This window comes from Cinclus cinclus, chromosome 2, assembly GCF_963662255.1.
Source record: "Cinclus cinclus chromosome 2, bCinCin1.1, whole genome shotgun sequence".
NCBI classification, from domain to species: Eukaryota; Metazoa; Chordata; class Aves; order Passeriformes; family Cinclidae; genus Cinclus; species Cinclus cinclus.
Window position 1 is genome coordinate 114,097,556 of NC_085047.1, and position 15,535 is coordinate 114,113,090.

The window sequence follows — 15,535 nt, forward strand, 5'->3', positions numbered from 1 at the left end:
GGGGTTGTTCAGGTTAGAATCACTTACCAGTCAGCTCCAGGAGCTTCTCCCTTTGATAGGTGTCACCTGTGGGTGGAACTCTTGCCTCTGCTTTTCCCAACCAGATGAAGAAGTTCTGCACAATAATCTGCCTGCTGTGGTCTTATGAGAACAGGCAGGATTCTACCCTTCCAGCTGGCTCCATAATATGGTCTGCTTCCGTGTGAAATCATGTTAAGGCTGAGCCAGTGGGAACATAAATAAAATCAGGCTTGTATCTTGGTTACCACAGGAAAAATTCTGGTTATCTCACTGAACAAAAGGGAGGAAATGAAAGCTCTGTCTTGTTTGAAATTTAGGACAAACACCCTAAAGGATGTTCTCTGTCTGGAGTTACTTTTTCTATTCTACTCCACAGACCAAAATTGAAATAACAAATTTTACCTGTGTGCAATGACTGTCTTTTTTAATTCAACAGGGTTCATTATTCTTGATCAGGGCTAGAGTGCGCTCTGATTTCCAGTTCTGTTACTCTACTGAGCAAGTGCAGCAAGCAGGGACAGAGTTTGTCTCTTAATATTTCTCTAATAGGTTTTCCATATCTTTACTGGAATTTATGTTTTCAAAGAGAGACTCCTTTAAGAACTGGGATCAGACAAACCATGAACATAGTTCTGAAAAGTCTACTTGCATGAGACCTACATTTTTGCCTGCCTTTTCCATCCATACCTGTACTTCACTTATTCGGGGAAGAAATAGTTTCTCATGTTTCCTGGCCAAATTTAACACCATTTAAGCTTCATTATTGTTTTTAAACAGTGAGAATGGTAACTGCAGGTAATAGCAAGTAAAAAAATAGCAAAAATAGTGAGTAATTAATACACCTATGACTGAAGTGCAGTTCCAAATTTCGTTTGGAGTAAGAACATCTCCTGGAAATCGCATGGCCTTTCTAAATAAAATTAAACCCATAGCCATTAACATGAAACAGAATTTACTTCTAAGACTCATTATAGTGTCCTTTTCCAATAATAATTTTGTTCTGCCATGAATCCCATCTCCCAAAATCATTGCTGCTTTTTAGACTCCACAATCTGAAAAATCCTAATGATTTTTAAAGCATAACAATTTTCTTCATCTGTCCTTCAAAGAAGGTCCAAAGTAGAATATATTTTAAAACAGTATTTTCCCTCATTTTTCATCATTGTCCTTTACTAATAAAGCATAGTGAAATAATGATTCAAAAGAGGCTAAACACATATCGAAACACATATTGGAACTGGTTTATGCTGCTTTGTTATTTTTTGCTTCATTGCAGGTGATTGCAAACAAACTCAGGTTTCTTTTGCACTTTCTTTGGGTTTTGGCTGTTTGTTTTTGTTTTTCTTTTTTTTGTTTATTTTTGTTGTTGTTTTTTGTTTGTTTTATCCCCCCCTTAACTGGAATATATGAACTGTAGGAGCTCTATACAGGAGTCTGTTCCAGGGAAAACCCAAAGAAATGTTTTTACTGTCCATTTAAATATATAAGTACAGAGTGGAAGAAAGCAGGTCACTGGGATCATATCTTGTGTATCCCTGAATATATTTGTAAAACCTTCTCTATAACAGCAGGGTGACATTTTCTTCATTTTGTAGGCAAATCTCAGTTTAGCTTCCTGCAGCTGAGACTCCAGGCTGTGCTGCTGCTGACAAGGCTCAAGTTGAGAAGGAAAAAAGGGAAGTGACCCTGGGATAGAGAGTCCAGGGTATGCTGTGCTGCTTGAGTAGGAATGCACAGACAATACCTCTAAAAGACAGTTATGCTTTTTTATTATTTAATTATTACTTGCAACTGAGTAAATTGATTTCACATAGATGTAACCTTCTTAAGAGCCAGAAGCTGTAATTTCTTGCCTGCTTGTGGTTTTACTCTCAGTTAATTCCCCACAGAAGAATCTGTACCTGGTAACAGGGATGCCTTATGACCCAAATGGCAAGAGAGGAGCTGGCTGATCAATTAGTCAAATTGACACTGGCCTTCCCAATAGCATCCTGGCAGATTGTGCTTTCACTGAGCCAGACATAAACAGCATGGAAAGCTCAGAAATTTGTCCCATCTTGGTGCCAAATATGGACCTTGAGGCCACTGATTCATCCAAAATCACTCATTTAAGCACCGCCAACGCCTTCCTAATGAGACGCTCTGCACGCTGAATGTGGTTTTGCTCTCAGTGGCTCAGTGTTTTCCTGGCACCTAAAAAGCATAAAAACCTCTCCTGTCACCTTACACTGGACTTAGCATTTGTGGGGTTTTATTGAGATATAGTCACAAAACAAACAAACAAACAAACAAACAAACAAACAAACAAAAACCCCACAGCTATTTAGTCCATTTTTTAATACCATGGTTTTGGTTTCTGGATTGATAGTTTGAATAGCCTTAAGATGTTTGCTCTCCTGGGTGCCCTCCCAAGTGTGGCTGCAATTCATAAATATATATATATATATATACACATATATATATAAGCTCACTTTAAAGCAGCTAGCTCAGGTACTGATTACTTTTGGAATAGCTTGCATTCAGTATGAACTGCTCCTTTAATCTCTCCAGCTCCTTACAGGAACCTACTGCAGCTGCCCTGTGAGCAGCACGAGAGTTTGTTAAGTTAAAAAGCCTCTTGAAAATGCCAGAATTGTGGCAATCACACCTACATCCAGTCAGCTATGACTAGATACACCCAAAAAGAGGTCAGTGTGCCAGGTAGGAGCTGGTCTGAACGTGGAGTTTCTTTGAAAGACAGAAATCTTAGCAAAGTATGTGCATGTGATGAGAAAATACTTTGATGAATATTTGTTCAGTATTTTTGTTGCAATAGCTCCAGGATCAGCTGCATAAAAACTTTAAATCGTGTCAACCTCTGTCCCAAACCAAGCAATATTTCTTGATGGGTATGTGCACCTCTGGTGAGAGCAGTCCTGCTAGACATCTGTGAAATACATAAATCCATGCCAGATGCTGCACAAGTGAGGGCTGCAGTTGTCAGCAAATTGAGCACAGAAAGATGCACTATTAAGCTGTAAGTTGGTCTTGTCACGTTAAGTTCTTTTCCCACAGAAGAAGAAAAGGCTTGTCTGTCATTTTGACTGCAGATAGAAATCCCTGTGCCTTCGCCCATTTGTCTCCTGACAAGGGAATAAATTGCTCCTTTAATTCAAAGCCTTCAGACCACCAAGAAGAAGGGACAATGTGTTGGCTTCAATCTAGTCGAGAAGTGGCAATAATTGCTAAGGCAACACATTTCTGGCTCTCCCTGCCTCTCACAGGAAACATGAAGGATGACCGGCAAAACGTTTGCCACCTGGAAAAAATCCAGCGAGAGGATTTCCAAGCAGCAATGAGTTGCTTCAGCAGCATGTGCTGCTGGATCCCAGCCACCATAACTCAGACTCGTGGCTGGGTCAGAGAAGCAAATTGTAGTGCCCACAACACTGGGCTGGCGAGTCAGAAAACACAGGAGAAAAAATACTGGCGTATTGCTTAGCGAGTTAATTTTAAGGCTCTGGTTGAAAAGAGTTTCCCTGCGTTTCCCGTTTCAGACCCAGCAAATTCAGCTCCATCTATCCTAGATGGATTTGACCACCGCAAAGCCATGGCAGGACAGCGAGTGGAGCTGCCTTGCAAAGCATCAGGACACCCGGCACCAAAGTACCGCTGGCTGAAGGACAACGTGCCCTGGGAGCCCGACAGCCGCTTCCGACAGACGGTGACGGGGCTGCTGATCGAGAACACGCGGCCCTCGGACTCGGGCAGCTACGTCTGTGAGGTGTGGAACAACTACGGCACCGCCGAGATGATCGGGCGCCTCTACGTCAAACGTAGGTCGTGGGTTGGTGTTGGAGCCCTCGAAACAGAAAGTTCTGTGGAACAGCGGTGCGAGTTTAGCCCCACTTAATTAGTGGTTTGTTTTAGTCTTTTTCTGCCTTCACTCAGAGCTAGGATTAACAAATACGTGATGGAAATGGATTGTCTCGTGTTCGGGTTTGGTGGTTTATGAAATCTGGTTTATTAAAAAGTAGGGAGCGCTTGACAGCACTGCTAGCTACCCGCTAGGAGCGAGGAAAATGGAGAAAGATCCAGCTGCTACAAGGTCTCTTAAAGCTAAACAGTTCAATAGGGAATGAACGCCTATATTATTTATTCTTTTAATGTAATAACTAAATTCCCATGACCCTCAGTGTGGCACTGACTGACTAACCAGAAACCACAACCTGAAACCCATGAAGGAAAAGGAAAAAGAAGGAAGATGAACACTGAAAAAGACACCACCCAAAATCCTCTATCTTGTCCCATACCTATTACTACACTATAAAAACCTTAAATTTAAAACCCATTACCATGTGAAAGCACACGCTTCTATTTAACTACACACCTACGATTTTAACTTCATCACTAAAATTTGGAATCCTTCTCCAAGGCCTCAGCTCAAAAGCAGTGTTCTCCTGGGGGTCAGTGCCAGAAAGCAGAGAAAGCTCAAAACCCCAGGTTTCTGGGATCTAACAATTTTGAACTTTCTGTGCTGTCAGGCACTGACCCCCCAAAAGAGCACTGCTTTTTACCTAAGTCCTTGGAGAAGGCTTCCAAAATTAAATAATAGAACTAGAATCACTGGTGTGTAGTTTGAATAGAAGTGTGTAATGTCACATGGTGAAAGGTTTGGAATTTGGGGTTTTAGAATATAGCAATATATAGAGAGTGTGATGGAGGTTTTAGGACAGAGGTTTTCTTTCTTCTTGTCCCTCTTCTTCTTGGGTTTAGGTAATACTTTTTAATTGGATGGAAAATGCTGCACTGTGGTTCACAGATGTTTGGTCATCGAGTCAAAAGTAAAAATAATTTAAGTATTAGTATTTAATTAGATTGTTTGACTTTAAAAGGCCTTGTAACGAGCAAGATGCATTGCCATTTCTTAATTTTTGACTTGTTAGCTAGAAGTGCTGTAGAACTCACTGTACTATAGATAAGAATTAAAAAAACAACTGAGTCCAAACACAAAATTCTGTCTCTCGTGCTTTTAATCCCGGCTCTGACTAAAGGAAAAAAAAGAAGATAAAAAGTAATAGGTTGGTGTTACCAGGAAGGGGGAGAGCTTGCACAAGTCTTTGCCTTTGAAAGGTTTATGGCAGTGGACAGCTGTGGCTAACTCCACAGACAGCAGCTTTTATTGAGGCAGACAGTGTTATGAATAGATGTAGGGGTTTGGATAAGTCCCTGCCTTTTGCCCATGCCTCTGGCAGCAGGCAGTATCTTTATTGAGGTGGCCGGCAGCCCAAAAGCCAATCCTGTTCACAAGTTCTTTAATAATGGCTGATTTGGTCTATTATAGAATGAGTTATTTATTTAATAGACATAAAATTAACAGACATAGGACTTAAAACAGGCTATATACTACACAGGTATAAGGACAAAAGAGACTCCTAGTAAACAAATACAGTGTGGGGCTAAAGGTACCATTAATTTTACAGCTAGCAAAGAAATAATTTAACTAGGGATCCAACATTTCTTACCAACCAATTTGTGATAGAGCACACATCAAAATCCTTTCCCTCAGTTCCCAGAATCTGAATCCAAACACCAGGGAGAAGTCTTGAACACTTTCAGGGGTGTGTGTGTGTGTGTGTGTGTGTGTGTAGGAGGCTTCTGACTCTGTGATAATTCCTGTGTCTTTCATTGTCTTTGTAAAACACTGTCTCTCAGCCAAGAATATTTTTTTTCTTTTATCCTTTCCTACATCTGCTCTCCAGACCATGATGTTGATTCTTAGCTGGGGCCTGAGCCCTTTTGGCTCCAGACATGACCCCTTTGAGCCTTTCACCCACCTGGGTTATCTCTTTCCTGTGCACCAACCATCTGTGGTAGGGAGGGGGAGGACAGACCTGTCACAGCCAGTACCCCAAAACCAATTCTTATTGCAAGTCCTTCAGAATGACCAGTCAGGTCTACTACTACATGAATTATTTAGAATTGACACAAGGAAAACAGACACAAGACTTTAAACAGACTTACTTACCACACAGGACAACACAAAAAGAACTACTAGTAGATAAAAACACAGCACACGATAATAAAGGTACCTGTTACAACTAGCAAAGAAATAGTTTGGATTAGGAGCCAATGTCACTAGTGAATTATAGGGATGTGCAAAAGTCTTTTAATTTCTCTCAGTCCCAGAGAAGTATCTCAGTACCAATGTCTCAGCATCAAGAAGAGCCTTCCACACACTTAGAGAGCGAAATATGAGATTTCTGATTTTATGAAAATCACAGTGGTCTTTTATAATGGCAAAAGTAGTTATCTGTAAGTCACTTATTTCTGCTTATCCTTTCCCATGCATTCAAGGCAGGATGTTTATTGCTGCCTAAGGGTGTTTTCAGCTGAGATAATTCATCACAAGACAAATCATTTGGGCCTAGTTTAGATTTGGGGAAGTAGATAAGATTTTTTGCTGTGTTAGGGGGTGAAAGGTCCTTTCACAATTGACTTTTGGTGTTGTTGCCTGATATTGAAAGAGAAAAACCCTTGTAACAGTGCTGAAATAGTAAAATTAAAAGCAGACATTGATTGGAAACTTCCAATTGTCCCAACAGTCATGGGCACACCCAGTACTGGATCTTAACAATTTTATAAGTATAACAAATTATTATTCTTAACAAATATTGTCCAATTAAAAGAGAAGTTGGTTAGGTAATTTTTGGAATTGGTCCATGGCTTCTTTGCCCCACTTTTTGTTATGTCTTCTCAGATTCTGGTCATGAAACAAAATGTTCTTCCTGTAGGTCCTCTACTTGAAAATAAGACTAAACATTCTTTCAAAAATGTGTTATAAAGTTAGCTTATTGTTTTAAAATTTGAGAGAAAGGGTGGGAAAAATACTAGGAGCTACATAACTCTAATAATATTCTTCAAAGCTACAAATATATGGAAAATTCATAAAAACATAACTGTTTAGGCATCAGTATCAAGTTGTTGCCTTACCTTGCCATACCTTCTGTTTCCTTAATTTATCTTAGCAATGATTAAAGTCCTCAAAGTTTTGGAAAAACACAAAGCAGGCTCTTTGGAGATGAGTTAGTTGGCCAATTGAGCGATCAGAAGTGCAAATGGCTGCAATTTCCAGAGTAGCTCTATAATTTATCACATGGAGGATATGTAATTTAGAAGCATGAATTGGGCGCTGGAAAAGAAACTGCAAATGTTCTCATAAATAAAGCTGCCAAACTCTCATTGCCATGACTCATGGTGCTTGGTAATATTGAATACTCATACTTCCCCTCAGTTGAGTATTCATGTGTGAATATTCTGAATGTTTCACAAATTCTACAAAGATAATTATTACTTCAGGAGCACCACACTGGAAAAGTGTTATGCTACTACTGTTGGGAAAAAAAAAAAACAAAAAATATTTCCTGGAATAGAAATAATGCTCTGTGAACTAACATTTCCACCTAGACAGCATGACTAGCAAACTGAAAAGGGAGAAGTTTGTGAGCAGTTCAGGTAATAAAAATATCCTCACAAATAATTGCACATGATGTTTTCGGGCAAAACAACACCGAGGTGAAAAATCTGCCATTCATGAGTTATAACTGAGGAGCTTTGGTTCTAAATGTATTCATCAAAATACATCAAAATACTCATAAAAAAGTATAATTCCATCAAACTTACAGAGACGTGACATAATTGTACTGCTGATGATAATACCCAAAGCATCTCCAGTGCCTGAGGATGTGCTTTTCCTAACGACTCTGCACTCAGACGGCCAGTGGAAATTCTCTGGATCAGGCTGGCAGGAAGTAAAAGCTGGGCAAAGTAATTTTACCCCCCTCTGCAATGGAGGATGTGGCTCACTTGCATCATCATGGCTCTAGGATATTGGGGATGTGCTTGAGTGTGATTATTTTGTTTAATGGATTGTTGCCAGTTTTTAGCTTTTGTAGAGTTTTTATAGGAAACAGAGGTATTCAGCGACTTTTAATGTGCATTTGAGCACACATGAATTATTGCTTTGGACATTTGTCTGTAATCCAGAATGTCTGAGGCCTGTGTGTTTGTTTCCAGGCCTCTGTTCCTGATTAACCATTATAGATTTATTCCAACTTCTACATTATAAAATATTAAATAAAGTGAACAAGTTACTTTTCTTTTTTTAGGAGTGTGTATGTTTGCATGCAAGTTGCTTAAATAAAAATTAGGATGGTCCATATTTCATGTCAGAGATAGTATCAGTGGTGATAGCAATCACTTATCGTTATAAGGAAGTCAAACCAATTTATACAAGGTATAAGATGAAATCTGTATTCTGCAGTGTTGATAACTCCTAGGTGGCAGCGTAAAGATTGTTTTCCTTCCATTTGTTTTCCATTTATATTTATGACTTTTATTCATTACTGTTCATCCTCTTTTTTTACAATGTAAAACTCGCATTCTTCTGTCACACAGTTTCTTTAGGCTGACTTGAAAATATTGTAGTCCTCCCACTTCAAAGCAGAGAATCTGGTGAGCCCACACACTAAAACACTTCCATGTGGACATATCAGATGGATATCCATGGGTGTACCTGCATTAACATCTTCCACTCTCGAAAGATAATCTTGTAATTGGTATTTATTGCACTTGTTCACATCAGGGAGTGGTTTGGGAAAGCGTAAATTTAGTTCATTTTTGCCAGAGATTAAACCAGAAAATGATTTTCAGGAATGCACTTAATGCACAAGATTCAAAGGTCCACACTGAACTAATGTGAAATAACATCCCTCCCAAAACCTGTGTAATGCCATATTAAATCCCTGGTGTTACTTGCACAGCTGATCCTACCGTTCACCTGGGCATGGAATTATCTGTTGAACAGGTTATTCCCATAGATCTATTTAGATTTTTTTTTTTTTGTCATGTGTGTTGGTGGCAAAACTGTTTTTTTAGATCAACACGGTCATCTGCTATTTGTTTCAGTGTTTTCTTTTAAGAAGGGTATGGCTGCGATTTTTATTGTTCTCCTTAACTGAGAGTTGATTTGTTACTTGCACACAAATTCACTTTTATACTCAATATGCTCTTCTTCCCTTTCCTCTCTCCCTTATTTCAACTCAAACCTCCAGAACCGCTAAAAGCCACCATCAGCCCGCGCAAAGTCAAAAGCAGCGTCGGTAGCCAAGTGTCCTTGTCCTGCAGCGTGACGGGAACGGAGGACCAGGAGCTGTCCTGGTACCGCAACGGGGAAATCATCAACCCTGGCAACAACGTGCGCATCACCGGGGTCAACCGTGAGAACCTGATCATGGACGGCATGGCCAAGAGCGACGGCGGCGCCTACCAGTGCTTTGTGCGCAAGGACAAGATGTCAGCTCAAGACTATGTCCAGGTGGTGCTGGAAGGTCAGTCTCCACCTGTTTGGCAGTTCTGGTTTCCAAAATAATGCACGGGTCATCTTTGGTGTCATCGTTTTAGAGTGGTGATGCCTTAAAGACCTAGAAATAAAACAATGCGCTTTCGAGGCATATTGGTATAGGAGGTAATAACAAAGATGGTCTTTAATTTGAGGCCTCCAGGGGCAGATATGGAAAAACATCCACCCCACATAGGGCAAATACAGTTCTATAAGTTTAGTAAATCAGTGTATCTCACAGGAATTCCCAATTAGACCCTCAAGTAATGAGGTGATTTCCCCCCTTGGTTTCACCTCTTCTGGAGGCCCCTTTTCTTGCTACTAGCTGTACTTTGTTTATGAGAAAGTGTCTTAAGAGGCTAGCTCATCCTTGGTTCCCAGGAAAAAGCAGGATAGGATTGGTGCCTTTGGGAATGTGTTTTGTCTTTCTGTCTACCAGGGTAGGAAAAGTACTGAAGCTAGCTAGGAAACGTGTAACTATGAAATAATAATCTACAGAGTTATGAATATATATGAAGAATATATAGAAACAAAAATCATTTTGGTGTCAGTGGAGTTTACAAAAAAGAGGGTACTCATGAAATGTCCATGGGGTTTATTGTGCCCCACTTGTAAGCGAATGGAAAAATCAATTTCAAAAAAAAAAATTGCTTCCCAAGCAGATCTGTTAAAAATCCAAACATTGCTTTTCTGGTTGGGTGTATTGCCTGATGGCTTGGAGATCGTCTTAAATAACTGATACAATGTTCTACATGACAATCAAGTGAGGAAAGTCATCAATTCACACAGAGGCATCTTGCTAATGAGGCTGTGGTGCAGGCATGGCATGGACACTATTTTTAGAGTCTCTGTAGAAGAAGAAGAGATTACCTGCCTGGACCGAGTTACCTCGGCAACCATCTCCCGTGACTAGGAAAGCCTAAAGAGCATATTGATAATCTATCATGGTGTTGGGAGAGTGCAGGTTATCAGAGAGCAACAGCAGGGAAGATTTCAAAGACACTCAGGTCTCACTGGGAAAATAATGTCTGCTTTCATCTCAAAAAAAAGGCTGTCACTTGAATTAAAAAAAAGGAAGAAAAAAAGAGGAGGAGGGGTGGCAGAGGTACATAGTGTGCACGCTCACAGATTTATTGGTCCTGTGTCAGCTTCCTTTCAGGATAAAAAGCTTTCTTTTGTGTTGCTGCTGTTCTGTTTTCTGAGAGGTGACAGTATCCAGGACACCACAAAGGAAAATAAAGAGAGTTAGAAATGAAAATATATAAATAAATTAGAAGCTCTCTCACAAAACCAATGGGACAGAAATGAAAAAGACAGGGGGCAGAGGAAAAAAAATGAAATCAAATAAAATCAAATGCTCTTCCAGGGATGCTGAGGCCTTTCAACATTCTGAGAATGCCAGTGCTTATCTTTTTATCATGTGGCAAGCAAGGGAATTTTGCAGCCCTGTTTTAAAAGTAACATTTTCAAAGGAAAACAAACACACATTGCATGACCACAGAAAGGACTTCCTAACTAATACCAGGGTGTCAGCACTCCTAAATGTTACCCCACTGAGCTCTCTGGAGAGGTGGGTATTTAATCCTCCTCCCTGCTGACAAAGTTTCTGTGTCCACCTATTTTCTTAGTTCATTTCACTAGTACAGACTGAGTATTTTGGGACACAATTCACAAAATAAAGTGTTTGAATGCTCTCATTCAGAGAAATATTTATCTGTCACACAAAATGACCGTGGAAAGAAATTGGCATCACTCCTGTTACTGGCAAGCTGTATTCAGAAAAGCTTAATTTAAAACTTTCCTAAATGGGGCATTGCATGTCAGTACTGAACTGCTGTGTGAAATTAGCCTATGCAAGCTGTGCCTGGCTCTTGGCAACAGGATTCATCCTTAACTTCCCAAGCAGCTAAAATCTACCAGGAGAAGAGAATCTCCAAATGTGTTGAGTTTTGCTGTATGTATTTTATGATAATCTGCATATGATTTTAAAACTTCTCTGCAGGAACACAGAAGTTCATAGAGTATGCCTGATCCAATTCAAGCATTTTTTTCCTACAGCAGAGCCACTACTACTAAGATGTAAAAGAAACTTGCCAAAAGGAAAGGATCATTTAAGTCCTATACTGGCAGAATTTATTTCCCTCTCTAAATAATTAGGGTTATATGCTGGAAAAGAATTGGCTTGTGTTGCTTCTATAAAAGATCTTGGCTCGTGGGATATGCTCCAGGATAGAGGGGACAACCTTTACACCTCGTAAACACCATTTTCCTGCTTTTCACTCCCTCGGCAGACGGTACTCCCAAAATCATCTCTGCCTTCAGCGAGAAAGTGGTGAGCCCAGGAGAGCCAGTGTCCCTGATGTGCAACGTGAAGGGGACTCCCCTGCCCACGATCACCTGGACATTGGACGAGGATCCCATCGTGAAGGACGGCAGACACCGGATCAGCCAGATCATCACGTCCGAGGGCAACGTGGTCAGTTACCTGAACATCTCCAACACTCAGGTCCGGGATGGGGGCGTTTATCGCTGCACTGCCAACAACTCTGCGGGAGTCGTCCTGTACCAGGCTCGAATAAACGTAAGAGGTGCTTGTCAAATCAGCTCCTCAAAAAAAACACACATAACTCATTGTAGTGGAGAAGAAGATTGTTGCATGTGATGAGATTTTGGAATGCCAAAAACCAACTTACTGTTTTTTTTCCTCTCCTTTTCTCCCTGGCTCTCTTTTCCCACCCTGCCTCTCCAGCCCCATCTAGAAAGTGTATGGTATGGTTAAATGTTGGAAGAACCCTTTGGCTTGTGTCCTTTAGTCTATTTTTCCTATACTCATCTCTACTAGTTCACAGTCTCTTTGCTTTAGTCCTGCTGTGCATGTTTTGTTTTTTCTTTTCCTTTCCTCCTTTACTTGTCCAACATCCATTGTAATTATTCATTCAGAACTTTAGCTTGAATTTCTGGCTCTACATGGCATACTGCCCATCCTCATGGGTATATATATACTTTATACACATAGCAAATAAAAAAGCTAACTGTTTCAGTGTTCTCATGTGTAACACGATTCTAGCTCCGTATCAGTGTTAGTATTTCACATTAATTAAATCACACTCAGCCTTTTAATTTTTAACGCAGCAAAGATTTTATCAGGCAAGTGTTGGATAACACAAATAGATATCCCCATATAATTAGTATGGATGCTGCAGGGTAAGAAAAAACTAGAGCATAGAAAGATTAGGGAAACTGCTTAAGTAGCTCTTAAAAGGAAAAATCTGTCAAATGCTAAGGAGTGCAGTGCGAGCTGCATCCATTAACATCTGTATATCAGAAATAACCACACACATTCCCTGGAGCAAACGTGCCTTTAAATTGTCTTCAAGAGTTCTTTTCTTTGCCTTGGCAGGGCCAGCGAGCATTCGGCCGATGAAGAACATCACAGCCATCGCTGGGAGGGACACCTACATCCACTGCAGGGTCATTGGGTACCCCTACTACTCCATCAAGTGGTACAAGAACTCCAACCTGCTGCCCTTCAACCATCGCCAAGTGGCGTTCGAGAACAACGGCACGCTGAAGCTCTCGGACGTGCAGAAGGAGGTGGACGAGGGCGAGTACACCTGCAATGTGCTGGTCCAGCCCCAGCTGTCCACCAGCCAGAGCGTGCATGTGACAGTGAAAGGTGAGGACATCTGGGAAAAGCAGAGCCCGGATAATTGCTGGGTCGTTTGTGGAATTGCACATGTAGGAGTGTCCTGGCACTTGGATAACGAGCAGTTTAAGGAGGTTAATCCAGATTTGTGTTTATTTTTAATGATGACACAGAGCTAATCAGTCATTGTGTCTTGCTCTCTCCTGACTTTTACCCTCCTTGTCTCGCTGTTGTTGCCTCTGAGTGGGGGCCTTGCAGCTCAAGTTTGCTACGAGCACTTTTCACTACAACTAAATCAGGAAATTAATGGTTTGTCACACAAGTTTCACTGGTGACCATTTCTGTACTGGACAATAAAATTCCAATTTTCATTAGCAAGTGACTTTCTGGCTTTTAAAATGTGAGATGAGAATTTTAATGTCTTTATTTTGCCACTAACCAGAGACAGGAACTAAAAGCATTAACCTTGCTTTTCTCTTATTAAGTGATTATTTGAGTGCTCTTCATGCTTAGAAAGATAACACTGTAAATAAATGTGACTTGAAATTCTAATAGAATGCTTTGAATCTATTCAAATAGTCCAAAACAAGGATTTACAGATGGCCCTGAAATACTTCAGAAAGAGATTGAGAATAGTGATTTTTTACCATTGTGTCCTGACTGTTCTGACATTGGCAATGTTCAGACCTATTCATGAGGATACAAAAGACAGAAAACCTGATTGCAGTAGCACCTACTTTTCTACATTTGAGCAACGGGGCCACTAAATACTGCACTTCATGGGAGCCTGTAGGAAGAATTGGGGTATAATTTCAATCTTCCTGAAGTTATTACAAACTTTTCCTGTTTTTTTTTTTTGTTTTGTTTTTTTTGTTTTGTTTTGTTTTTTTGGGGTTTTTTTGTTGTTTTTCATTTTTTGTTTTTTCGGGGGTTTTTATTGGGGTTTTTTTTGGGGGGGGGTTGGCTTTTTGATTTTTAATTTTTTGGGGGGGTTTTGTTTGTTTTTTGTTTTTGTTCTTTGTTTTTTGGTTTTTTGAGGCAGAGCAGAGGAAGGAAGGGAGGTTTAACCTTGTATCCATTCTCAGATAAGATGCAGAGAACAGTAAGGTAAAATGACTTTGTTACAGACATCCGATGTCTTAACTTCCTTCTGCTCTATTAGTTTTGCCATTAGCAGTCTGGAGTGATGCAATTGCCACCTTTTTTTCAAGATTGTAGGGGATTAACTTTAAGCCATGAGCAATTGGACTCTGAAAGGCATGACATCTCACACACCTGAGACCATCGGGGCAATGGTCACAAGCTGTGGCATAAAAAGCCAATGTCACATTTTGTTTTTGTGTGTGTTGTTCTTTGCTTGACATTACAATGATATCACGTATCTGTTGATAGAGTTTAGGAACTGAATGACAAATCAGTCACTGTGTTGCTGCTACACTAAGAGGCTACCATGGAAATTCTGGTGGGGAAAAGCTGCCTCTTAAATGATACCATTTTTCAGATGACTGTCAAAATGAATGTAGCCAGACAAAACAAATTCAGCAATCACAGGCACTGAGATCAAAACAATACCAGCCACTGAGAATACTATCTGGTATCTCAGGTGAAATACTGCTTTTTCTTCCTTTAGGTTACAGTTTCAAATTTGACAATTCCTCCCCCAAAAAGCAGATTGCCAGCTCTAGCTATTTGGGTTTAGCTGTAACTTTTGTCAATGATTTTACTTCCTTGATGGGGTTCTACCTCTCACTAGACTAGGTTGCTCCAAGCCTTGAAAAGATGCTGCTATTTGAAAATAAGGTTAATAGCTTGACCTCCTCTACAAAGCCCAAAATGTCACAGGTGAGGTTTTTAGGTCAGACCTGAACAGTTCTCAATGTTCTTCTGTTGTAGCTTGAGGTCAGCAGTGCCACAGTGGATTTTATCTAACATAATAGTGGGGAGTCAAAAGTGGCCTTGTGCTTTAAAATATTATTAATGTGTGTGTGTGTGTGTGTTTGTGTGTGTTTTTTGCCTTTTAATTTTATAGATTCCAAAGTTAATGGCATGAGTTTTTAAGCATTCAGATATTTGATACCAAAAAAAAAAAAAAAATTACAGTATATGTCCCAACTTGCATACTGGAGGTTAAAAGTACTCTGAAATATGATGCTGTAAGGGGAGTTAAAATCAATGCTCAAATATCCTCATTTACATTTCAGCTTCTCCTACCATCAGTATATTTTTTTTCCTCAGAAACAGAGGGAGAATTATTGTATATCTTCAACACAACTCCTTTGCTTTGCTCTCAGTTCTGCTACAAGCTTTGTGGGTGACCTCAAACCAGACACCTGAAAGGTGCTTCAGAATAGATGACACTTAATGAGCAGTTACTTAGTTACTTTTTTTCCTTCCATGTTCTGATTTGAGGACATAATTATTAATTTCCTCATGAGTTTATCATCTCTATCTCTGTGGTATTAGAATGTTTCAGAAACAAGGTGTTCATT

The 15,535-nt window shown here is 40.0% G+C and overlaps 1 protein-coding gene across 2 annotated transcripts in view; it reads left to right on the plus strand.

The window, feature by feature from the left end:
• DSCAM (DS cell adhesion molecule) overlaps window positions 1-15,535 on the plus strand; it is a 365,785-nt gene that overhangs the window by 188,094 nt on the left and 162,156 nt on the right. For both annotated transcript variants that reach the window (XM_062515218.1, XM_062515217.1), the window contains exons 3-6: window positions 3,558-3,836; window positions 9,114-9,389; window positions 11,692-11,988; window positions 12,801-13,076. In XM_062515218.1, the coding sequence (XP_062371202.1) occupies window positions 3,558-3,836; window positions 9,114-9,389; window positions 11,692-11,988; window positions 12,801-13,076 (1,128 nt within the window). The remainder of the gene's footprint in view (window positions 1-3,557; window positions 3,837-9,113; window positions 9,390-11,691; window positions 11,989-12,800; window positions 13,077-15,535) is intronic.